Genomic DNA, 26,173 nt, shown 5'->3' with positions numbered 1-26,173 from the left:
ATTTATTAGCTGTTGTTCAGTCGACACCATGGACTGTAGCCTACCAGGCTCCTTAGTCCATGGGATTTCCTGTAACTGTATCTATACTTAAATTCTCTCATTGGTAAAATGGGAATGATAATAATCGGAATTATTCTGAGGATTGAGTGAGGTAACATGTGAAACATTTAAAATAGTTTGGTAATGAGTAAGCATTTAATACATGTCAGCTATAATTATAGTAACAGTGTATCAATTTTTATTTCCAACAGCAGTGCATGCATTTTTCTATCCTGTCTCTATTTAGTATTATCATTCTTCATAATCTTTCTAATGGGCTAAAACTTCCCCACAGAGCTATCCCATTTTGCTTGTATTTCTTTGATTTCTAGTGATGCTAAAAATATTTTCATACTCAAGTGTTTTCCTGAGTGTCATATTTTTTAAAGGATCTTCCCTATTAAAAGTTTTACCTTTTTCCCCTAGTGTTTACGAGTTTCTCTCCTTGCTGTCTTTTTTTTTTTTTCTGTATCCTTTCTTTTTCCCTTTCTCTCACCCTTCTTTTCTTCCTTTTTTACTTTCCTTCCTTCTTAGTCTTTAATCCTTCTAGGATTCATTTCGAATACGACTTTAAAAAATCCTTCTCTCTTAGCCAATTGCCTCAATATCAGTTACTGAATAATCCATCTTTTTCACCACTGAATAAAAACCACTTTTATCATATGCAAATTTTTTGTTTTTTTTCTAGACATCATACATCATTCTTTTGATTGACCTATTAATTCTCTTGCCAACATCATATTGCTAAAACATCTGGTATAGATCAAATACTACCTATTTTTATTTTTCAAGAATTTCTTAGATATTGATGCATTTTTATTTTTCCAGATACAAATCAGAATTATTTTTTCAAAATTTTCAAACAATATTTTGAAAAATTTTCAACAAACCTGCAATGGGATTTTGTTTGAAATTAACTTGGAGGAAATAGGCATATTTCAATAATGAGTCTTCCCATTTGTTTAAGGACATGAAATATGTCCCCATTTCTTCTTAAAGTTTCATAAGCTTTAAAGTCTTTGCTAATAGCTACTGCTAATTAATAAGTTCTGAAACATGCATGTCCTTTTAGTTTATAGCAAATTGAAAATGAAGCTGATTAATATGTGAAAAGTTAACTCTTGCACAATCTGGGGGTCAGGGGCACTGACCCTCCAGGATGTTGAGAACATGTGTATAACTTTACAGTGTGCCCTCTGTATACATGCATTCAACCCATGGGGGGCCAGTGTAGTCCTGTAACTCATATTTAGCAAAAGGAATCCACATCTAAGTGGACCCTTGCATTCAAACCTGTGTTTTTCAAGGGACAACTGTACTTTTCATCAGTACGGGGTAGTTGGGTGACTCAGAATTCATATGTTAAAGCCCTAACTCTCTAGTGTGATGGTACTTGGAGATGGGGCTTGGAGAACATACTCAGGGTTAGATGAGGTCATGAAGATGGGCCCCTCACAATGGGACAGAGCTCTTACAAGAAGACCCCAGAGGGCTAGCGCTTTCTCTCTCTCCCTGTACTGACAGAGCAGAGGTCACAGGAGCATCAGGAAGAGGATGACTGTCTGCAGCCCATGGCGAAATTCCTCACTGTAAACTGACCAGCTGGCACCCTGATTTCAAGACTTCTTGCCTCTAGAACCATGAGAAAATAAATTTCTGTTGTTTAAGCCACCAGTCAACGGTATTTTGTTATGGCAGCCCAAGTAGATTACAATAGTAGTGTGTTTATCAGTCTTTCCCCAGACTCTGGGTCACCCTCAGATACACAGCCCAAGGAAACAGTACAATTCAGTCAGCTAATGTGGTGATATGACAGGCTACTTAGAAAGCTACTTCGCAATGAGTACTTATTTTATTGAATTGCTTTCCATGAGGATCAACTGAAAAAAAAATGAAGCTTTCTAAGTCACCTTATTCCCTCATTCAAAACAGAAATAATTTTTTATTTCTACAGATAAATGGCATATTTCTAGAAATGTTGACTGTCCTATTTTACTGCACAGAAGAAATTTCAATGAGAAAATTCTCATTTGTGTTTAGTGACCACAATATTAATACTTGGGCATATCTGGGAGTAGTAACCTGGAAGCATCTTTCAGTCATTTGCTATAGTTGTGGAACACTTCCGAGTTTGCTGAAAGCATTCACATGCAAATTTTTCTTTCATCTGCAAAATAAATTCAAATGAAGGGTCAGTCTCATTTTATGAATGAAGGAAACTGAGATTCAGAGAAATGAAATGTCTTTTGCAAGACAGCATAGGACTATGACTAGATTTAATATATCCAGTGGCTAAAATGTTTTCTGAGAACTTAATTGTATGCATACTGTGGCCCCTAGCCTAGGCCTCTCTCTCAAGAGATCTCTTCCCAGCAACTAGGGTAGCTGCCTGCACTCGGCCTGGAGAACTTTTAGTGTTGACAAAGATGCAACCCCTCACTGGACTCTTAACCTCTGAGCAGACGTGTGGTGCTATCTTCCCTGGGGGCACACTTCTCTCGGCCAGTTTCCACGGAGCCCCTGCTGGAAGAGGGACTGAAAAGGCTTCTTGTAAAATCTGAGGCATTTGTGTTGCAAGCTCTCCTTGGACTCTTCCTCTCCTCCTTTACTTCCCCTTCCAATTATTCTGCTTTGCATATGTTAAAAGGGAGGTTTAACACTTGATCTTAGGTCCAAATAAGAAGCCAGGCAGGTACCATAAAACCCAACAGGCCTTGATATACGCATTGTCCTCTTTTATCCTGGACCAAACCCCTCACTGATGGAGTGAAACAGTGTCCCAAATTCAACACAAGATTTGTTGCTTGATGAAGTAGAAACAGGCAAAAACATTGTTGAAACAGATCAGGAGTGAGGCAGGCAGTAGTGACAGTCCTAGGCAAAGTGACTTTTTTGTTTTGTTCTGAAAATGATCTAAATCTATATATCTTGTAAACTACATGGAATTGTGTATACCATCAACAATTTAAAATTTATCTTTGAATTTAAAACTTGGCACCTTTTTCTTAGTCTTCATAGGAGCCTTAGTCTTATTTTATTATGTTGAGATTTATTATGCCCTGAAGTAAAAAATAGATGATGTCATATAGAGGAAATGAGTAGGTTCTTTCAACACTTTGGGAATATTAAAGTTGCTTTTAAATATTTTCAATAGAACTCCAAGGAACCTCTGTGTTAAAATGGTACAGAGTACCAAATCAGAAAGTCCTGGTATTTCATTAGCAACAATGTTCTTAGGAGAGAGGAATGAATACAGCTATCAGCAAAGATTCAGGTTAGTCTCTGAAATACTTTTGACCTCAGAACCCTAAGTTCAAGGAGAAAACAACCATAGAATTTTCTTTTATAGAGTACAGAAAAGAAGTACTGTGGGATACAGTTAGCAGAACACAGGACTAGGTGATGGGGAACTATTGCATTTTAGCTTTCGTCCTGAGATTTTAACCGAATCACTGTTCCAGGTTTTAATTCCCTCATCTGTAAAAATGGAGATAATAATTCTTATGTCATAAAATATCTGGAATGATTAAATAAAATATTTGATATACAAATGGTATGAAGTGGAGAAAGAAAGAGAAAAAAGTTATTGAGGGCTCAGTATTAACCGGGTACTTTAGTTACAAGTGGAACTCTTAAGAGAGATCAAGGTCCATGATTTATGTCCATGATTCCATCACATTAAAATTTTAAATCAGGTCATTAATAAAAATGCTTTTAATTAAATATAAACAATCTATATTTTACTCTAAAAGAAACCTTAATATTAATACATTTTTCAGGCTTAACAACTACTAAATCTCAAATGCAAAGTAAGTCAACAGTGGAAAATAAAAATACTTTCTATAAATAGTCACTTCCAAACATGTCTTGTGTTGGCAGACTAATAATTCAGAATAAAAATCATCAGTATAATGTTTATACTGTTTCAAAATACTTTTCAAAAGGGACACTAAATTAGATGTAATAACTTAAATGTATTTAAAATTTAACAACAAAAAACTCAAACACATTGTTATATTTTTCTACTGGTTAAAGACTATTTTATGGAATATAAATAATTTCATACAATATTTTAAAATATTCTGAATACAAAACTTCCTCAAACAGAAAGTTAATCCAAAATGCTACCCACTGAATTTGGAAAAAAACAACAACAACAACAACATCAAAATATGCTGAAAGAACAATCAGTTTGTCCTGAAAATAAAATTCAGTAAAATAAAAAAAATCCAATATTATAGATTAAAAGTTTCAGCTCTTACAATCAGAAAACTAAGAATTACATATTTTCTTTTTTAGTAACTGCGTAAGTTTCTTCATATTATTAAGAGTAATCTTATTAAAATATAAAAAGAGTTTAATACATATTTTAATAATGTACTTTTCTGTTAAACACACACACATGTACATACAAATATTTAGGAAGAATCCATATCATCTTCTGGCTATAGATGATTTAAGAAAACCTGATAAGGTCATAGTCTTTCATTTGACCTTACACAGAAATAATTTGAAAGTCAGATGCATATTTTTAATCATCTGGGTATATAATTGAGTCAGATTTTTTTTCAGTAATTTTTCATAATTTGTATTAGGATGATTAGTCATGAGAAAAATAATTTAAAATTAGCACTTGATACTTCAGAGTCTAGTTAGTATATATTTATAAAAATAAATATCTAACCAATAGATACATGTTTTGGTTCTTAGACGAGGTAGAAAAATTAAAATATCTTACAACATGATTTGAACTTGAAAAAAATAGAAAACAGCAATCACCAATTCAACCAGTGTGAATCAAATAGTTGGAGAGTTCTTTCTGTTTTTGACATATGTGTCATATATTTCAAATATAAGGCCTGTGAAATTTATTTTCTGCTCCCTAAAATCTTACTAAATTGAAATTCATATTTTTCATTTACTTACTCATCAGTTAATCTACCTAGGGAACTTTGCTCTGCAGACAGACCAAAGACATCTGCAATCAAACCAAAAATTATTAGTTAGGCATTTTTTAGGTTTAAGAGGTATTTTCCCTTTACATACCTTAAATATTAATAATAAAATACATTATAAAAAGCTCTATTATCTTCAGATGTTGTACAATAAATAATTACTTAGATGATAAAGAGTTAATAAAAATTTCAAGATCTGCTAAAGAATTATGAAGCTCATCATTTATATCTTGACTTCTAAGAAAAGTTTTCAGAGTATCTAAAGCAGTTATTGCCTCAATTTTTGATGGTAAAGGGAGTTCGCTTTCCAGAGATCCACCATCCTCCTCCTCGTCAGAAGTATAAAATCCAGTTTCATCTGATTCACTTACTTTGGGGCATACAGCATCATCGCTTGGTGTTGGCTCACAAGTCTCCAAGTCATCATCCAGGGCAGCATACTCTTCTACAGATAAGCCTTCGGGAAATTCCACTCCTGCCGCCTGGGCGTCGGCAACCAAATCAAGACCAGTGTCTGTCTCTGCGTTTGCCTCCTCACTTTCTCCCCTTTGAGATTTGAATCCTGCCTCTTCATAGCTCTTAACAATAGTCTCTTGGGTGACAGCCCTCCAACAGAGATGCAATGTATCAACTGCATCTAGAAGGGAAAAGGTAAATTCTTTGCTGCCTTCAACAGAGCTCAGAAATTTCTTAATAAGACAATGTCGATATTTGATTTTAAGGCTTCTAATAACACCTTGCTTCATAGCTATAAATTTGGAAGATAAACATGATGGAAAGAACGCTAATTCAATGGATTTCAGGTTTTTTACCTCCGGGTGTGCAGGAGAAGATTCAATAAAAATCACCACTCTTCTTTGCTGAGCTTGAAATCTCTCATCCAGCTTCTGCATCCACTGTTCAAACACATCTGCAGTCATCCATGCCATTTTGTTAGCTTCATAACACACAGGCAATGATTTTATGCCTCTGAAGCAATGTGGGTTTCTGTTTTTTCCAATGAGAAGCAGAGGAAGTTTCTCTGAGCCGTCCATGTTTGTCCCAACCACCAGAGTTATTCTGTCTTTGCATAACTTGCCAATTGAACAGGTTTCTCCTTTAAATGCAAAGGTATTTGTAGGCAACATTCGATAAAGCAGCCCAGTCTCTTTTACATTAAAAACATTTTTAGGATGATAATCATTTAAATAATAAGGAAGTATGTTTTGGTGCCAGACAGCTGAAGGGTCTACTGATACACCTGTGGCTTCTACAGGTTGAGCTCTGAATACTAGGCCATACCTGGATTTAAAACGATCCAGCCAACCATTGCTGCACTTAAAATCATTATGTCCCAGTTTCTGGGCAAAATCATTAGCTTTTAGCCGCAACATTGGACCATTAACTGGCACATTCAGACACTGAGCGATTCGATACCACCTCATTAGTGCCTCTTCCAGGTCTGTGTAAAAAGCAGTTCTCAGTCTTTTTCTCTTTGGATCAAATCTCAGTGATTCAAAGGCTTCCAGAACCTTGTCTTTATTCTTCATAATAGAAGACAACGAATTTTTCTTTATTCCATACTCAGCTGCAATCTCTGCTTTTTTCTTACCACTTTCTACTGCATTTATGATGTCGATCTTTTCTTCAATGGATAGGCTTTTCTTTTTCTTCACGGTTACAGGCAGAGTTGAGGCATCCACAGGAGCTTCTGCCATCTCACCCTGTGCTTATGTAGAGATGTCGTCTGTCTCTGGGTCTGTTTCTTTAGGAAAATTTATTTTCCAGTATGATACAAATTGCTTTCTATGCACTGCATATATTAAAAGTTGGTCAGTGTCTAATAGTCTTATTTCTGCAGAAATGGATGAATAAATACATTTCTTGAAAGGATCTGAATAAGAAAAATATTATCTGCAGCTAGAATATTTTAGAAGAGAAACCTCCTCCCCAGGACCTTGTGCAGTTCAGTTTATTCAGAGTTCCAGAAGTCAAGCTAAAATAGAAATCTCATTATGTCAAACCTGTCCAGTCCTGCTGATGTATTTTTGGAACTTCAATCCTTTAAGATGATCCATTTTATCCATGCGCGCATTCAACCTCCTCTTAATTCTCCACAGAAGGCCTCAGAGATAAGAAGACAAGCATTCAGAAATTTCATGCAAAACGTCAGCCGCTAATTTCCGAGTCTCTTTAGGGTGGAGAAGAAAATGGTAGAACCCTTCTAAGACTTGACAATATCCTCTGTCACTTGAAATGTTTAAAAAAAAAAAGAGGAATTTTAATGATGCTATGTCAACTTAATATAAAAAAAAATTTATATGAATTAGTTATTCTTTTAATAATAATGAAAAGAATGGGAACATGTTTCTAAAAATATAGTAACTGAAGCTTCTAGAAGAAATGCTCACCTCCCAAATGGTGTCTCCGTGAAAAGCTCTCGAGCTCCGCTCTGACCCCTTGAGTTCTCGCTTGCCTTTGAATGCTTTGTAATATATACTTCTGGACGAAATCAGACAAATTTAATCTGTTTTAAAAATGTGAGCTTACCAAAATTAAAGAACTAAAAATGATGCTGGGTAGATCTTGGGTGGCTATTTTTCCCATGAAGTCACAGGCTGCCCCTCTGGCTTCTCTAAAAGAAAAACATAGTCAGACTGTGGTCACAAGGTCCAACTTTTAATAGCACATGGGAGACAGTGTCTCCTTTATAGGAGTCTGGTAGAAAATGCTTCACTAAAAATCCGATCGATTCCATTACAAATTTTAAAAACGGAAATCTTATTTTAGTTGCTTAAAACTCTAGTAACTTTTTGTCACTTTGACACGTTGGCTGGATGCACAGAGGCCAGAAATACTTGACAAAATGCATGGGAATAAACAAAGATACAATGCTGAAAAAAACAAAAGAAGGAGGGAGACCATGGTCTTAACCTCTCAGGACCTCTACTTCTGTAAAATAAAGGGCTCATCACAGTGTGAGGAGATGGGCCTTGGTGCCAGTCACACCTGAATTGACAAGTGACTCGGCCATTCAGTACTTAAGGTGATCCTGGGTAGTTCACTTAAGCCTTTGAAGTCTTGGCCCCCCATTTTTTGTAAAATAAAGGTAACTATAGCATGTACCTCATGGAGTAATGGCACATTCAGTGAGATTCAGTGAGAGCTTGTAAAGCACTTAGTGCAGTATTTAGCACCTTAAAAAGTATTCAATAAATATTTGATGACCTCATCACCATTTTGTGGCTCAGCTGGTAAAGAATCTGCCTGCAGTGCGGGAGACCTGGGTTCAATCCCTGGGTTGGGAAGATCCACTAGAGAAGGAATAGGCTACCCACTCCAGTATTCTGGCCTGGAGAATTTCATGGACTATATAATTCATGGAATTCTGAGATTTCATAAAATCCTACTTCAAATGATAGCAAGAATCCCACCTTAAATATACACTGAAAGCAGAACTCTTCTTAAGTCAAATAGTGCAGTGAGAATGGTCACCCTACATGGGCTGGCCCCTGCCTTCCCAGGCAGCATCTCCCCCACTAGAATCCACAGGTTTTGGGCCTCCTGCAGGCCAAGGGAACAATCTAATCTGATGAATGGAGTGGGGGCGGGCAGGGGAGGGGGGGGGGTTATTTCCTTCCATGTGAGAGGGTAGACACTCCATTCCTCTAGTTTTTCTCTCTGTCCTTGGAGGTTTCAAGATAACACATGGGTTTTTCTGTGTTGTTTTTTTTTTTTTGCACAAAACTTTATCAAAATTCCTCTACCTTTGTTGTCCAAATCAAAGAAGTAATTTTTATTACAGGAAGTAAAACCAGAAAGGAGTCTTTTTTGTTGTTGCTGTTATTGCAAAAAAGATCTTAATAATAATTATGAGAGCCTAGGGTGTAAATCACTGCAAATGGTGATGGTAGCCATGAAAATAAAAATGCTTACTCCTTGGAAAGAAAGTTACGACCAACCTAGATAGCATATTAAAAAGGAGAGACATTACTTTGCCAACAAAGGTCCGTCTGGTCAAGGCTATGGTTCTTCCACTGGTCATGTATGGATGTGAGAGTTGGACTGTGAAGAAGGCTGAGTGCCAAAGAATTGATGGTTTTGAACTGTGGTGTTGGAGAAGACTCTTGAGAGTCTCTTGGACTGCAAGGAGGTCCAACCAGTCCATCCTAAAGGAAGTCAGTCCTGGGTGTTCATTGGAAGGACTGATGCTGAAGCTGAAACTCCAGTCTTTTGGCCACCTCATGCAAAGAGCTGACTCATTGGAAAAGACCCTGATGCTGGGAGGGATTGGGGGCAGGAGGAGAAGGGGATGACAGAGGATGAGGTGGCTGGATGGTATCACTGACTCGATGGGCATGAGTTTGAGTAAACTCTGGGAGTTGGTGATGGACAGGGAAGCCTGGAGTGCTGCAATTCATGGGGCCGCAGAGAGTCAGACACGACTGAGTGACTGAACTGAACTGAACTGAAGGTGTTCATTTCCAAACTGCTTTACTTCCTGTATTCCAAACAACTCAGGAGGAAGGTAAATTGGATTTCAAAGCTCACACGGTTATAACATGGTTGAATGCAGTTCAGAATCCAGGCTTTCCAAGGTCAAGTCCACCATTCTTTTTACACATGGCATAGCTCCTCTAACAGTTACACATTCTATGCCCCCAGCACCAAGCTAACGTAGAGTTTCCAATGCCTTTCCAAACCTATCCCCCTCCACATACATCCCAAAAGGCAGTATAAAGTTTCCACAGGAGAACAGCCATTATGAATTCTGGGGACATAAACAGAAACCATACCTCATATCCAATTTTAGGGTGAGCTGACTTTTTAAGTAAACAAGATTTGACTACTCAACTAAAAAAATTCTTATATATGGAAACTACCTGCATATTTTTCTATTCTATCCTATAAATATGCCATCATTTGAGAATAAAAAATTAAAAATATCTTCCTCTTATTAGGAAGGATACCAACCTCCAGAAATTTAGGGAGCAAGAACCAATTTTTTAAGAGAAGTCTAAAGCAAGCAAAACTACTCTCCAAGAGCAAAAGAGAATCTCTTCCTTCTTTCTGTTTGGTTGTTTTTGGTTTTTTTTTTCTTTCTTCCTCTTCTTTCCTTCCATTTTATTTCATTTGTCAGGTATAAACCTTATCATCTCAAATAATAAGGATTGCAAAAAAAAGTGGCTTGAATTTTCTCCCATACCTTATCCCAAATAAAGCAATATAATACACACAATCAGAGATGATTATCTTGATCAAATTGAAAATAGTGATACTTTTTTTAGAAAGATAGTAGGATTTTTTTCCTGAGAGTTAACAGTATATATTTCCTTCTAAAACAGTTGTCAAAGTTACAGCTTTCCATGGTAAGATGCAATACATCTTTATTCCTGAAACAACCAAATTTCCAACGCCAAATCAGACAAGCTAGGCTTTTCCCTAGCAAAGTTAGGCAATACTGCCTAATCAATGAAACTGAATTCATTGAGAATGGGCATTTCCCATTCTCCCACAGTCCAGTGGCTGGGTTTTTTGTTTTTTGCAGGGAATGATGGCAGCAGCTAATATTTCTTAGAAGTGATAATTCTCTCAATCATGCTACTCCTTGAAGATGGGCATGAATTTGAGCAAACTCCGGGAGACAGTGGAGGAAAGAGGAATTTGGTGTCCTATAGCCCACGGGGGCGCAAAGTGTCAGACACTACTTAGCGACTGAACAAAAACAACAACCTCTTGAAGATATTACAGTCGAGAACTGCTGTGCTACTTACTAGTAGTCAGGAATTACTTTCTCTGCACCAACGGTAAAGCTAGCTAAAGACTCAGACTAGGCAACTCACTAAAATAGACTTACCAGCTGAACTCCAAATAAAGAAAACAATTGTCCACGCTACTGGTAGCATGAGAAATGTAAATCTTCTTTCACAACAAGAGCTACTCTGCTCAGTGTCTTAGAGGGCTGAAGTCAAGGTGCCAGTCAGGCTGGGCTCTGTCTAGAAGCTGGGGGAGAATTTGCTTCCAAGTTCGTTCAGGTTATTTGTGGTCTTCCCTGATAGCTCAGTTGGTAAAGAATCCGCCTGCAATGCAGGAGACCCTGGTTTGACTCCTGGGCCAGGAAGATCTGCTGGAGAAGGGATAGGCTACCCACTCCAGTATTCTTGGGCTTCCCTTGTGGCTCAGCTGGTAAAGAATTTAGACTTCTGTGGTTGTAGGACTGAGGCCCCTGGTTTTTTGTTGACTGTGAGCAGAGTAAGGGTAATCCTTAGCTCCTAAGGGTAATCCTTAGCTCCTGGAGGCCTCTCTCAGGTACTGGCCTGGGGTCCTCTTTATTTCAGCAACAGAGAACCTTTCTCATGTCAAATCTCTCTAATTTCCTCTGCTGCCATCAGCTGGAGAAAACTCTATGCTTTTAAAAGTTTCATGTAACCCAGTTAAACCTAAAGGCTTTTGGACTGCAAAGGAAACCATCAACAAAATGAAAAGACAGCTTACTTGTAAATGATGTGACCAAGAAAGGGGTAATAGCCAAACTATATAAATAGCCCATACAACACAATATCAAAAAAACCAAACAACCCAATTAAAAATAGGCAGAAGATCTGATTAGATATTTTTCCAAAGAAGATACACAGACGGCCAACAGGCACATTAAATGACGCTCAACACCATAATCCTCAGGAAAATGCAAATCAAAACTACAATAGGATATCACCTCATACCTGTCAGAAAGGCTATCATCAAAAACAATAACAAATGTTGGCAACGATGTGGAGAAGAGGAAACCTTTGTACACTGTTGGCAGAAATGTAAATTGGTGAAACAATATGGAAAACAGTATGGAGGTTCTTCAAAAAACTAGAAATAAACTATCATATGATCCAGCAATTCAGTGCTGTGTGTATATATATATATGTGTGTGTGTGAAGAAAACAAAAACATTAATTTGAAAAGATGCACCCAACTCACTGTTAATAATAGCATCACTTACAATAGCCAGGATATGGAAGCAACCTAAGTGTCTATCAATAGGTGAATGGATAAAGATATCATATAAAGATATAATAGAATATTGCTCAGCCACAAAAAAGAATAAAATTTTGCCATTTGCAAAAATGTGGATGGACCTAGGGGGTATTATGCTTTGTGAAATAAGTCAGGGAAAGACAAACACTCTGTTAACACTTTCATGTAGAATCTAAAACAAAGGAATATCTCTAAAACAGAGACAGACTCACAGATACAGAGAGCAAACTAGTGATTACCAGTGAGGACAGGGAAAGGAGGAGGGCAAGATAGGAGTATGGGATTAAGAGGTAAAAACTACTATGTATAAAAAATAAGCAACAAGGATATGTTGTATAGCACAGGAAAACATAGCTATTATTTTGTAATAACTTTAAATGGAGTATAATCTATAGAAATATTGAATCACTATTTTGTACATTTGAAACTAATATAATATTGCCAATCAATGATACTTCAATAAAATAAATAAAATATAACACTCATGTAGTCAGTTTAGGACTAGTCAGATTAACTTCCTTTTGAGTAACTCAAAGTCAATGAGTAGTTACTTCAATTATATCTGCAAAATTCCTCTTGCATATAATATAATCATAGAATGATATCCTATCATGATCGCAGAGGAAGGAATTATACAAGGTGAAAGTCATTGGAATTCATCTTAGCATTATACCACACAAGACTATTTCTTACATGGTTGTTTTATAATTATAGAGAAAACTTATTATAGAGGAATCTGTAACAAAAAGGATTAGATAAATAACTTAAGGAATGTCTATATGTTAAAGTACTATTGAGCCACTGAAGGAGCATGTTTAATGATATGAGGGAAATTTCATAATATATCAATATTAAGTGGGAAAAGCAAAATGCAAAACTGCATGCCAACAAATACAACCTATATTGAAAGTTCCAAGAGGGCAGAGGGCTATTCTTTCAATGCTTAGTGCCCAGCTAACTGCAGGCTACCAATAACAGTTTGTTAAACAAATGAAGAAAAAATATTTGCATAAGATATTGACCAAAATGTTGTTGCTAACTGTAGACAACGGAATTATAAGTTTTTTCCTTTGTAGTTAAAATAATTTCTACTTTATGTTCTACCCATTCTACTTTTCATGGGCTTATTATCAGCACCCTTTAATAAAGGGTTTACTTTCAGGGAACTACACTGTGCAATCAGTAACTAAATATGTCTTCATGAGAAGGAAGCTGTTGATAAAGAGTGATGAAATTACTGCGACACTACCAGAACTGCTCTAGAAAAGACCTAAAGGTCGCCCCTTCTTCTCTCTTTTGAGGAAATAACATTGATGAGCAGAATACACTGCTGCTGCTGCTGCTGCTAAGTCGCTTCAGTCGTGTCCGAGTCTGTGCGACCCCATAGACAGCAGCCCACCAGGCTCCCCCGTCCCTGGGATTCTCCAGGCAAGAACACTGAAATGGGTTGCCATTTCCTTCTCCAATGCATGAAAGTGAAAAGTGAAATTGAAGTCGCTCAGTCGTGTCTGACTCTTCACGACCCCATGGACTGCAGCCCACCAGGCTCCTCTGCCCATGGGATTTTCCAGGCAAGAGTACTGGAGTGGGGTGCCATTGTCTTCTCCATAGAATACACTACTAAACATCTAAAGCAAAGAGAAAAGATTATGCCCATTGAATTCACTTGTAAAGGGAAAATAACAATATCCTTTAACTCATTGCCTGCTTTTCTTCCTGGTCAATAAATAAAAAATAGGCTGCTACAGTTCCCCCATAGGCCAAGCAAATAAATGGTACCTGGTTTTCTAAAGCTGAATAATAGCCAATAGCAGTGCAAAGGTAAATGACTATATAAGCCCCCTGTCAAGCATATATGGCAGGCAGCTATTCCCTTCTTGTTATACTTCTCCAAACAGTAATCGTCTATTCTTTCCAAGGAGAATGGGCAGGAAGAATTCCCCAAGCTGTAGGGGAACAGGGAGAGAGGGAGCGAGGGAGAAGGAGGGAGGGATCAAGGGATGGGGGAAGGAGGGAAGCAAAGAGTGAGAGAGAAGCTCCATCTAAGCAGGATTAGGTTTAAGATAGTCTTTTGAGTCAGCATGAAAAAATTTCCCCAAACCCAAGAATAATAGCTACTACTTCCTTTTTTCCCAAAGAAAGTGCATAGACTTTCACTGTTTTCCATCACCAGCTGAAGTAATTTCCAGTGTATCCTTCAGGCCTTCAGACTTTCTAGTTTCCCTGGGGGTAGCAAAAATCATAGGAGGATTAATCCTGTCTATAGCCTTGCACAGCATAACACTATGTATTAATATAAGGACTAACTGTGCACACTATCAGAATCACACTGGACCAGAGAGCACCTAAAATGATTCACAGCACCCTCACCAAGTAGACGTTAGCATTAGTTCCAATCACATCTGAATTTCTATCAAAACCAGCAGCTGCCAAGAAAACCATCCAGCTAAGGACAAATAACTAAACCAAGTGTCTACCTTTTCAATATCAGAAATACTTCTGAGCCTAACGGTCTAATAGATTACTTTAGTTAAATGTCCTCATACTCAAGAGACAGCTAGCAAGAATCCTTACAGCCCCAGCCAGCCCAAACACATCGTTCTAGCACCACTGAGCACTGTCACCCACCTCTTCCTACACATCCTTCGGGGAGACTCTAATCCTCGTACTTGCCACTAAGTTCCATTCTGTTGCTCTACAATAAAAACAGTAATTATTCTAGATGGGGATCCATCTCTTATAATTGAGAAGACTAACAGGAATGCTTTGAACCAGGAAATCCACAGTAAACTGTAGAACTAAAGCTAAATGAACGAATATATACATACATACATACATACATACATACATATATATATATATATATATTTTTTTTTTCATCCATTTCCCCTGGAGGAGGGCACAACAACCCACTCCAGTATTCTTGAATGGAGAATCCCCATGAAGGAGGAACCTGGCGGGCCACAGTCCATGGGATAGTAAAGGATCGGACACGGCTGAAGCGATTCAACATTCAACCACAGATTTATGTTTTGGGATTTCACTACGGTTTTTCTCAGAGAAGGTGTCCTGGAAATCTCAGACAATAAATATTGGTATTTACTTTGGAAACATTTGTGGTGTATTTACTCTTCACAGATATGGGATAGGTATTTGTGCAGGGATGTATGGTTCACTATGCTGAAATTCCCTACAAATCCGGAGAGGCAGAATTCTGCCTTCGGGCACTTAGTCATTAAAAAAGTCTTGTCAGCTAATGTGACAAGGCAGGTGACAAGTATGGTCTAGAGGGATAGATTCCACGGAGTACGCTGTTTCCTTTGGCATTTCTGCAAGTGACAGGGCTGTCAAAGTAAAAGCAGTCTAGAACGCGGGAAGGAGACTAGCGCGGCTGGATCGCCGGTACGTACTGTATGCAAATAGGCTTCAGGGGTCTAGCACCACTGCTGAGCCGTACTGTGCGGGGACAGGCAGAATAGCCGTAGTACAGGCTGGGGCCTTCTCTTAGGAAACTACAATGGGATCCGAGAGGACTGTTCGGCGGTTTCTATAGACAGGGCAGTGATCTATTAAGTAATGGGGCAAGCAAAAAAAGCAGAAATCGGTCATCTGAGTAAAGAGGAGCAGGAGAGAAAAGTATCACAGATTCACTCTCTGCTAGCAAGCAGAGCAGAAAGTGATCACAAAGAGCAAATCATAACTCAGGGATGCCGAACAAGGGAGTCTGGTCGTCCAGAAGTGGGTGGGCGTGAGTGGACAGCAGTGGGCACTGGGGAAGGAGAGTGAGGCACCCGCATCCCGTCTGCTCCCTAAACCCCGCATTGCCTCCACCCTCTCAACGCCCGCGGGGTTGGAATAACCTTCTGCGTGCTCTCCGGCAGCTGAGAAAGAAGCTTTGGCTCTCCTGGGATTGCGAGGCGCCCTCCCGCCACCGGCTCACCGTCTGCTGGGGAAAGCCTAACGCGTGAGGCTGGGGTGTGTGAGTGAGAAAGTTATGCCAAGGGCTCCTGGACCTCCGACCACTCAAGACCAGGCCCACTTGCCCTGGGGCAAGTTCCGGCAGGTGCATCTGGACCCGGGCTCACACCCCTCGCAGCCAGAAAATTACCCGGGCAACGGCGCCGGCGGAGTCCCGGATGTGGTTGCTAGGGCCGCAGTGGGCGGGGCGGGGCGGGGCCCGCCCCCTGGAGAGGGGACCTCGCGGGAGGTGCGCTGGCACCATCGAGACGTGACTGGGCTGGCCAGATTGAGGGAGAGAGAGGCCGTCCAGGGCCACGGACAACGCTACTTCCGGTCCCCTCACTTCCGGCTCCGCTGCTCCGGGTGCAGGGGCTGTAGGCCGCCGGTGGAGAGGCTGCCGGTCCGAGTGTCTTCGGAAGTTGGTCAGTGTGAGGCTGTGACAGTTGCAGTTGTTCCCCGCCCGGGAGGAGCCGAGGTGCGTGGCGGGAGGGGAAGAAGGAAAAGGCTCGGGTCGCGTTTCCGCTCACTTCTGGCCAGGGCTGAGGCGACTTCAGGGAGCAGAGGCAGGGATAATCCTCGACGTGAGCGCTGCCGGCTTGCCTGCAGACAGGTGAGGGCGGAGCTGGCCGGCTGGGAAAGAGGCGGGGGAAGGCTGCTTGGAGGTGGTTGCCCGGCCGGACGCGTTGCCTCTGGGGTTCGCTGTTCCGTACTTTCACAGGGCACTTCTGTCCTTAGACTGTGTGTGCCATCTCTCTCTACCCAGGTACTCGGCCTTGGATTTCTACCCCTTCGTCCCTCTTGTCACCCTGAGTGTGCCCCCGAAACAGCCGGGCGAAGAAGTAGGACCGGCCTTCCCAGGGCGGCACCCTCCCGGTTGTGAATGCATTGAGTGGGGAAAGGGATTGCAGGATCCAGGTCTTTTCGACTGAGTCTCCGAGTGGGCCACCCTCAGCTTTGCTGTCCAGCCTGTATTGCTGATCTTCTTTCCCTGCATCCGCCACTGCCTCTCTCCCACAGCGATAGTCCCTGCTAGAGGTTCCTCAGGCTGTGGTGCAGGGAGGAGCCTTGCCTAGGAAATGTCCCAAGCCTCAGTGTGCTGGCGAGGACGTCCAAGGAATGCTGAAGTTTGGGAAGGAAGTTGTGCTGTCGTCTCGTCCGTTCCTCTTTGCCAAGTCACTACTGTTTACGTGTCTTGGAAAAAGGAAAGAGGTTTTTTTTTTGTTGTTGTTGGTTTTTTTAAGAACAGTTTCTAGACGCTTTTCCTTTTTACTTTATTTTATTATTGCTTCGTGTTCTTATCCGCCCTCTTGAGCCCTTTGATCTCAAAAAGTTTGTAGTTTCCACTTCCTGCACATCCTTTTAACCACCCCCCTTTTAGGATTTCTGTCCCCCTCCCTTACTTTTCTCCTAGATTAAAGCGTATCGGTTCTTAAGGAGGAAAAAAATGGAATATTTGAAGGACTTTTGTTAAACTTGTGCTTTCACCTGCAAATGTGGCAGGTGTGTATGTGTTCCCATTTGTTGTTTAATTAACCTCACCGGTGTGGGAATGTGCGCAGGAATTGGTTATGTTAAATCCTTCCTGTGTTAAGGCTGCAGGAGTTGGCCGTTTTATTGCTGTTTCCATTTGTAGACAACAGATTACACGTCAGTATTGTTTTAATCCCACTTTTGTTTTTCCTTGCTCAACCCTCCCTCCCAGCCACCAGGTCTAACACTCATTAGCTGAGAAAACAGAAAATATTTCTAATGTTATTTTATTTTTTGGGTTAAAACCTCTGCCTCAGTTACTTTCCTTCTTTTTCAAGTTGGTAAATTAGTTTGCCTAAATCCTGGGTCATGCCTTAGGGAGTCCATGGTCTGTGGCTTTCAGGGGACTTCCTCATCCCCACCCCCAATATTATGGGCAAAGTTTTGTTTCAGTGCATTTTCTCCCCTCTGAAGAAAATTCTTAAATGAGATATGTAACCTCCAGATATATAACCTCCAGCAGATTAAAAGACACTCCTTAGGCAGTGTCTTCTTCAAGTTAATGAAAACTTCTTGAAGTTAATGAAAAGTTTTTTTTTTTTTTTCCTGTGGATCTTTTTTCTTTGCAAACGCTACATAGCTAGTTTGGGCATCATGGAGAGTAGAATGCAGAGATTCTAGCTTTATAGTGATGAAATCTCTAGGTACTTCAGAATTTCAGTGTTTCTAAATTCCTTGCTAGACGTAGAGAAGGAAGTAAGGCTGCCTACTTATTTAGTTCCTGATTTGTGGTTTTGAGGTTTCTTTTTAGGGATAGCTATTTGTGGCCAATGTTGTAGAGATCCAGTGTATTTATAAACTGATATGTTTATGATTATTGAATACATATTAAATATCACCAACCCACAGGGTACAGCTCATAGTAAAAGTTTAAACTTCTGCTGTACTTTGTTTTCATTTTCTTATTTTTCACTTAAGGTATCTACTTACTTTAGTCTTCGGCTTATTTAGAAAGGGCAAAGCATATTTCAGTGGTGTGGTCCCTAAATCGTTGGCATGCTGCTGCTCATCTTGACATCTCCTTTCTCTCCATATTACCTCTAGATTAAGAATTTAATGATAGTTCTCTTTTGTGACTAAGTTAGTATCCTTCCAAACTTAATGTAAGTTTAGAGTGCATATTGAAATTTGCTGATTTGATGAAGTGTTTGTTGATCAAGAGTTGACGTTCTAAAATGTTTGACACGTATTTTATAGAATGTTTACACTTGAAGAGAACTATACAGCTCGTCATAGTCCATACAGAGTGACAGTGTCTTCTGCTCAAAAATTAATTTTCCCTCTATCTTGCATCCTTACCTTGGGGGGGGGGGCGACAGAAAACATAACTTTATAAATAAATCAATCATGCTAAATTCGTTTCCTTCTAAGGTAGTGAGGAAGCCAGAAGATTGATATCTGACACCATAACATTTGTTTGCTTACTGTGTGCCAGGCATCATGCTAAGTACTTTATGTGATTATCTCATCTCATCTCATCCTCACAGCAACCTTATAACTTGTCTAAAAGTTTCATTTTTTGTAGATTAAGAGGGGCTTCTCAGGTGGTGCAGTGGTAAATAATCCGCCTGCCAGTGCAGGAGATGCAGTAGACGCAGGATTGATCCCGAGGTCGGAAAGATCCCCAGAAGAGGGCATGGCAACTCACACCAGTATTTCTGTCTGGAGAATTCCGTGGATAGAGGAGCCTGGTGGGCTACAGTCCATGGGGTTGCAAAGAGTCAGACACGACTGAGTGAGCACACACACACAGATAAAGAAATTGGAACTAAATGATTAACTGAAGCTAATCTGCTCAGAATTACACTGGTGGAGCCAGGATTGAACCTGGGTTATCTGAATCCAGACAACTGCTACTCCAGACTGCTTCTAGCATATTTTCTTTACATCTTTTTTGGTGTGAGTTGGAGGTATCTCACCTGATTTTCTCTCAGACATTAAGTAAAGACAGTCTCTTCCTTTATTAATTTTCAATAATTGAACACCTGATTTCATATCATATCAAAAAGTATGACAAAAAGAAATGAATTTGGAGGAAGCCTATGGAGTGTTGTTTGATAGTTTTCCTATGGGGTAGATATAAATCTGTGAGTGTGTGAGATGATATATGAGGAGTGGAAAATGTGAAAATAAAGGCTTTAAGTAATAGACTTAGCATTGTAAGAGTCTTGATGTATAAATACATTCAAGAATGATGAATTTAGGATGGGATAAGGAAGCAATTGAGGATGGAGTAAGTAAATTTAATAGGGAATTTAAGAGAATATGGTTACAGATGGAAAACTAATGATATATGTGCAGACTGGAAAGAGTAGTTCCACAAAATATGGATGATGATGACTTAGGGACTGTAACAGTCTAAAAGTCAGATATTCACCAGCATTAGTTCTAGGAAGTATGAAAAAAAAAGACTATAAAACAAAGAAACTTGAAAATAATCTTGTTTTCTTTAGTGTCTCCTAACTTTAGCCAGTCATGGAAGCTGCTGAATAGCTCTTACAAATCCTCAACTGTCCTCTACAAAAGTACACATTTTCGTTTTCTCTTTGTGACTTTCTCTTTCATCTTTCCTCCATTACTTCTAAACTTTTGCCTTAAAATAGTTATAGGCGGATATTGTTGGAAATTGCTCAAATGTTTTGTGAAAATTTGGTAGCATCTTTGCCATATTGTCACCTGAGAGTTTTTGTTTCCTTTATGTTCAGGCTGATCCTTTTTGATCCTTTGGGAGAACTGTGACACAACTGTCTTTGAAGCAGAATCATAAGAATGACAGAGTTGGTGGTGAGACCTAAATCATCTAGAGGAAGGAAGCTGCCAGCTCCAACCATGAGATAGTGTGTTAGAGCAAGGTTTCCAAGCTTTTCTGCGTCATGGCACACATAAAATGATTATTTGTATGGCAGACCCCCTGGCCCTCTGAAAGCTGAGGGGGCCAGGGAGTGGGGGGGTCAATATTTCATCACATCCATAATTCATTCTTGGTACATTGGTTGGAAAAGCTTTGTCCAAGAGAAGAGGAATGTGGCATTCTGATAAAGTACTTTGTAAAGTACCTAATAAGGGATGGATCAGGAATTCATATCCCAGGTAGAGAGAGTCCCTGGGGGTTAAGCCAGGGAACTATAACCTCTGGGATGGCTCTGTGTTTTGTTTCCAAGCTCTACATTAAGTATCCAGGATAGCACCAGGATACAGAAGTCCATAATAGGCTAGGCATTATGCTTCATGGATGCTTTATGTGTTTTAGGTATTCTTATTTTCCGTTAAATAAACAGGCGTAGAAACCAGCAGAAGTAATTAGTGCAACTAATTGGACTAAGTAAAGGAGACTCACAAAGTTACTTGACTCCAAAGCATGTACTCTTTTCCACTGTAGTGACTAAATGATTTTGTGACATTGTGGTTTCTAGTTAAAGTGTGAGACATTGGTGGCAGAGGGTGATGGTGGTGAAAGGGAGGTAAGCAAGAGGACTATTAAGTGTTTATTTTTGGCAGCCTTGAAGTAGAGTTCTAGAGATGATGGCTTTCTCATAGGATTTCTGAAGTGTTGGGGATGGGGATGGGGGAGAAGAGAAATGTGATAAAACTCAGAGAGAGTAACTTGAGCCATTGGTGCTCCTTCTAACAAAAGGGCTAAAAATATAGATCCTCTTCATATTTGACTAAATGTAAATTGTAGATTATTTCTTAAAGGGTATGTTTATAGATTATTTTTGTTTTTGTTTTTCTGTATTTCCTCATTTTTCTGTACAGTGTATTTACTTTTAAGATTAAGTATATTTTCAGCATTACACCTAAGATATATTCTTAAAATAAAAATTCAAATAATAAGCAAATGGAATGAAAACCTCTACTTCTTTAATCCCTCTATCCCTCACACCTGCTGTCAGTTAATTCACAAAGTAGATGTTGGGGATTAGATGAAATTCATGAAAAAGCTCTAAACTGCTGCTGTCTGACCGAGTAGCCACTTGCCACGTGTGGCTGTTTAAATTAGTTAAGATAGAATAGGATGGGGTAGTGGCCACTTGATTGCCCAGCGCCGGTGTTGAATATTTCCAGAGACATTGTCCGGCTCTGTTAAAACTTTAAAATACTATATGGTTGGTGACATAATAAATATACCGTTGAAATAAGGTTTTTTTAAGTCTCTGTTTCGCATGCTGTGTAGTTTTTGTTTTAGCTGATGAAATACTACTGCCATGTTTTTTCTCAGCTTTTTGTTTTAACTAAATCCAGATGGTCAGAGTCTAATATTTTCCTTGGATGTTTGGGGATTGTAGTTAGCCGCTTTTCTAGGATAAAGATGTCGGCTTTTCTAAGGGTGTGAGTGTTTTCTATCTCCTCTGAGCTCTAGATCTGTATATCTTACTTTAAGTTGGCACCTCTCTGGAATATATTAAAGATATCTCATATACAAGGTCTGAAACTAAACTGATCTCTCCCTCACTCCCAAGCCCCCACCTCAATATGTTTTTTCCTCTTTCTTTGTTTTTTATTTTAGTGAATGACTCCATTATCTTTCCAGTTGGAAAATCCAGGAGAATAGGAGTGATCCTTATTCACTCCCTCTCCCTGATACGTCTAGCCTGTCAACATGTTTTTATTAGTCTTACTTTCTAAATATCTCTTAAATCTGTCTAATGTTTCCCATTTCCACTACCACCACTTTACTTTGTTACCATAATCTTGCTTGAAATTTATACAGTAGCCTTCTTTCTTGTTTAGCCACTTTGCCTTCAGATATCTCTAATCCATTATCCATCCTAAAGGCACTGTGATTTATTTTGAAACACACATCTGATTGTCAACTCCTCCCTCCCAATATTTTTATGGCTTCTCATTGCTTTTTGGGTAAAAACAAAACTCCTTAACAGTGCTTAGCCCTCCAGCCGTGACTCTCCATTTCAGCCGTGCTGGCCTTCACCAGGCCTTTGCACTCATCTTGCCCTTGCATTACACGGCTTTGGCACTTGCTTTTCTCCCTGTCTAGACCTCTCTTCCTTTACTTTTGTTTTACTTGTTGGCTTCTAATTATCCTTCAAACCTCAGCTGAAGTTTTGCTTCTTTAGGACATAATCTGACCTCCCTGATGAGACAGTAGCATCGTACATTTACCACAGTTGCAGTTTACATTTATATGTGTGATTGTATGGTTGTCTTTCTCTTCCACTCTCTCCATTTCCATGCAGACAGGGACCACATCTTATTTTTTTTTGGCTTATTGACTCCCACGGATCTGTCTCAGTTCCTGACACCTAAATATTGATTGAATTTCCAAGTTGATAGTATGAAAGATTTCAGTTCATGGAGTTTTGTAATATGGGATTTTAAATATAAATATTTATAAATATAACAGTTAAATTGACAATTACATTGTTTTTTCCAAGTGCATGAAAATAAATTATTTTAATAGCATAAGTTTGTATTAATATTTACAAAACAATACATATTATGTAATAATACTATAGCACAATATTCTGTGATTATTGTATAATAAACTCTTATTTTAGAATAGTTTCAGACTAACAATTGTTGTAGAAATAGTGTACAGATTCCTATGTACACTATTCCCAGTTTCCCACATGATTAACATATTACATTAGCATGGCACATTTGTCACAATTCGTGAACGGGTATTTATACACTATTAACTAACGGATGTTGAGATTGCCTCAGTTTTCCCCTAACATACTTTTTCTTTCCCAGGATTCCATCCTGAAGTAAGTCCCAAGTTTAGTTGTTGTGTGTCCTCTGGCGAGGACTCCTCATTTTTGATGACAGTTTGGAGGATAGCAGGTCAGGTGACTAGCGCTGCGTGCCTGCCTAGTCGCTGCGGTCGTGTCCGACTCTCTGCGACCCCATGGACCGTGGCCTGTCAGGCTCCACTGTCCATGGGATGCTCCAGGCAAGAATACAGGAGCAGGTGACTGTAGATTGTCCCTCAGTTGGGGTTTGTGTGATTCTCTTCTCATTATTCAAGAAAGACCACTGAGGTGAAGTGCAGTTCTTGTATCAAGAGTAGATACTGTCAGTCTGCCTTACCATTGTTGTTAACATTGATCACCTGGCTTTTGACAGTGTCAGCTCTGTACATTGTAAGTTACCCCCCCCCCCCCCCCCCCCCCGCTTTGTATATTGTACTTTTTAGAAGAAAGTCATTATATGAAACACACTCTTAATGTGTTTGGGTGTTATGTTCTGCCTCCTTAACAGTGGTTTGTGCATAAATTTGGGGGGATTTTTCTGCAAAGGAGATTTGTCCCTTTTCTCATATTTATTTATTCAGTCATTTATTTACATCAGTATTGATTGACTCTTGGGTATTTTATACTTTGCATGAAATCCAGTATTACTTTATGTGGTAGTTTAGTATATAATCCAGTATTCATTAATTTTGTTGCTCAGATTGTTCCAGCTTTGGCCTTTGGAAGCTTTTTCAGTTGGTTCTTATATTCTTTTGAGATTTTTGTTATTGTTGTGTTCTGGTGGGGTTTTTTTTTAAAAAGCACCGTCTTCCTTTCCAGCAATACAAGATGCTCCAGGCTCATCTAGTACATATCCTGCCCCAGCCCTAGAATCAGCCATTTTTCCATGGAGCTCTGGTGCCCTTTATTGGAGAATGGTGTTAGAAACCAAGATCTGGGCGCTGTGTGTGTTCACTGTTGCTAGCCTTGCTTCTAGGAAATAGAGACTAACTCATGTAAATACACGTATCTATAAATATCTACTTCTTCATAGCTATCTGTATATTACTAAGCTGTATTCTTAGGTTATTTACTCTGAGCTTTTTCCCATTGAAAAAATTACCTGTGAATATTGAAGGGTTTATTTTATATGGTTTTGGAAATTAATAACAGAACTAAACAGACTAATTCTCTTGGTTCACTGCACTGCTAATGTTCTGGACCTTAGCTGGCCATTTCTGAAGAATGAGGCCACAGTACATTGAATAAGTTAGAGTTTATTTACAACTAGTTTTCTTTTCAGGGAGTAGTTTAGCTTTGAGAGTCTTATCATTTGACTTCTCATTAGTTTCTCTGTAGCACAGTTTGAATGGGGCAAATAAAAAGACTCCTCCAAACTGTTAATTTTGTTACAACTTCTAAGTTGGTGATAATGATGAGGATGAAAATAGTTGAATATCTGTTAACGCTGATTTTTAAATTGTTTCTCATTACTATATATAATTGAGAATTAACTATATTTTCTCAGAGTTTTCTACTTTTGAATTGTCTAGACTGATGTGTTTATCTTAATGAGCAACATGAACTGAATTTATTACTACCGAAAAGGACTAATGAGTGTCTAACAGCATAGCTTTTACAGATACCAGATAGTTATTGACATAAAGACAACACTATAATGTAAATTATTTTTTTATCTTATTTGATTATTCTACTAATGAAAGAAAGTGTCATATACTTTGAACATATTGTATGGTAAACCACTTTCAGGTCAACATCATTTGCGTTGACTATAGGAAAAAGGATTTTCCCCCGAGGTTAAGGAAGCTATCATCATTTAAAAAAAGAAAATTACTATTTTAGATTGTTTTGACTAAGGAAACTAATTTTTTAGCTTTATAATTTTTTTATTGTAAACTAGCCAGTGCAACTTGAAGATTAATATTGAATTATGAAATGAAAACAAATCTTAACCATTCTCTTTTTATTTATCCATGAACAAGAAAAAATAGGAAAAAAAAAAGAAAAGATAGACATATTTCAATAGATTCTATCTAGAGTAAAAGAAATCGAGCCATTTTCTTTTAACCAGTAGCCAGTCTCTGAAATCAGTGATATACTCTGTCTAGAGAAGTTAAAGTGAGTTCAGACAAAGCAAGCCCAGGTTTTGCTACTGATTGCCCTCAATTTTCTGTTATCTGCCTCACTAGCATTGTCCTTGAGTTCCAGCAGAACTCCTTCATAATTATTTATAGTACTTCTCCAACTTTTTCACTAACATACCCTGGAAAGAATAACTTCAGATATTTCATCATACAAATTCAGGAAGTTTCTTAGACGGCTTGTATGTATTTAATTCAAGTGAATTTTGTTTTAGATTCCATAATAGCATACTTATTTTCATTCCAAAAATGTAAATTCTAATTCCACTGTGCTGTGCTGTGTTTATCCTGTTTATGTCTGCTGTGCTTATATTTCCTTTCCTGTACCTTGAGCATACCTTTTCAGATTTCCCTGTAATGTGTGAGTACCTTAATTTGAAATTTTCACGTTATAATTTCTGTTCAACTTTCTTTCTTTAGTATTATACTTCTAAATCTTTAACTCCTCAGCATCATGGTGGTTGTAAATGCAGTTTTTTCTTTTCTGGTGTCCATGGAGTCTTGTGTTTCTTTTTATCTTCCAGGACCCTGGCAAATCTCTGACTTTTGCCCTCTCTTTCCTGGGTCCTGAGAAAGATCCTGAAGGCATTTGACAGCTGTAGGATACTGAACTCTCCCTCATGAGACTCTCCTGCACTGGGACAGGTCCTTCACCCCTGAGTCACAGGAACGCCCAGATACAGAGTAGAACTGGTCTATTCAGTTTTTAGAAAACAAAATGTGATTGTGATAATAAGTTAAAAAGCAACTCCAAACAGTGGGATGAAGTATAAACTTTATGGAACATTAATTATGCATTTTTACAGATGCTAATTAGTAATTCACTCTATAG

The 26,173-nt window shown here is 38.8% G+C and overlaps 2 protein-coding genes across 16 annotated transcripts in view; one reads left to right on the top strand and one right to left on the bottom strand.

Annotated features, from left to right (window-relative positions):
- Positions 1 to 549: 549 nt before the first annotated feature.
- On the bottom strand, positions 550 to 16,206 carry TIGD4 (tigger transposable element derived 4). Of its 9 annotated transcripts, XM_070474744.1 has the most exons (5): positions 15,860 to 16,206; positions 7,385 to 7,475; positions 5,366 to 7,223; positions 4,966 to 5,017; positions 550 to 2,206 (listed from the first exon to the last, which is right to left on the bottom strand). In XM_070474744.1, the coding sequence occupies exons 3-4, from the start codon at positions 6,689 to 6,691 to the stop codon at positions 4,982 to 4,984; spliced, it is 1,362 nt and encodes a 453-aa protein (XP_070330845.1). In that variant the 5' UTR covers positions 6,692 to 7,223; positions 7,385 to 7,475; positions 15,860 to 16,206; the 3' UTR covers positions 550 to 2,206; positions 4,966 to 4,981. The 9 variants fall into 9 exon arrangements, 8 of the variants coding, with proteins under 8 accessions (XP_070330845.1, XP_070330844.1, XP_070330846.1 ...); XR_011490574.1 differs by having other exon boundaries at positions 4,966 to 7,223; XM_070474743.1 differs by lacking the exon at positions 4,966 to 5,017.
- A 112-nt stretch (positions 16,207 to 16,318) lies between these two features.
- The window catches only part of ARFIP1 (ARF interacting protein 1), a 127,854-nt gene continuing 117,999 nt past the window's right edge, over positions 16,319 to 26,173 (top strand). For 4 of the 7 annotated variants that reach the window (XM_020895787.2, XM_020895788.2, XM_020895792.2 and 1 more), the window contains exon 1: positions 16,319 to 16,569. The gene's annotated coding sequence lies outside the window, so the exon portion shown is untranslated. The remainder of the gene's footprint in view (positions 16,570 to 26,173) is intronic. The other 3 variants (XM_020895790.2, XM_020895786.2, XM_020895789.2) reach the window with 2 other exon arrangements.

This window comes from Odocoileus virginianus, chromosome 12 (genome assembly GCF_023699985.2).
Source record: "Odocoileus virginianus isolate 20LAN1187 ecotype Illinois chromosome 12, Ovbor_1.2, whole genome shotgun sequence".
In the NCBI taxonomy this organism is placed as follows: Eukaryota; Metazoa; Chordata; class Mammalia; order Artiodactyla; family Cervidae; genus Odocoileus; species Odocoileus virginianus.
This window is presented reverse-complemented; position numbering and strand designations above follow the sequence as displayed.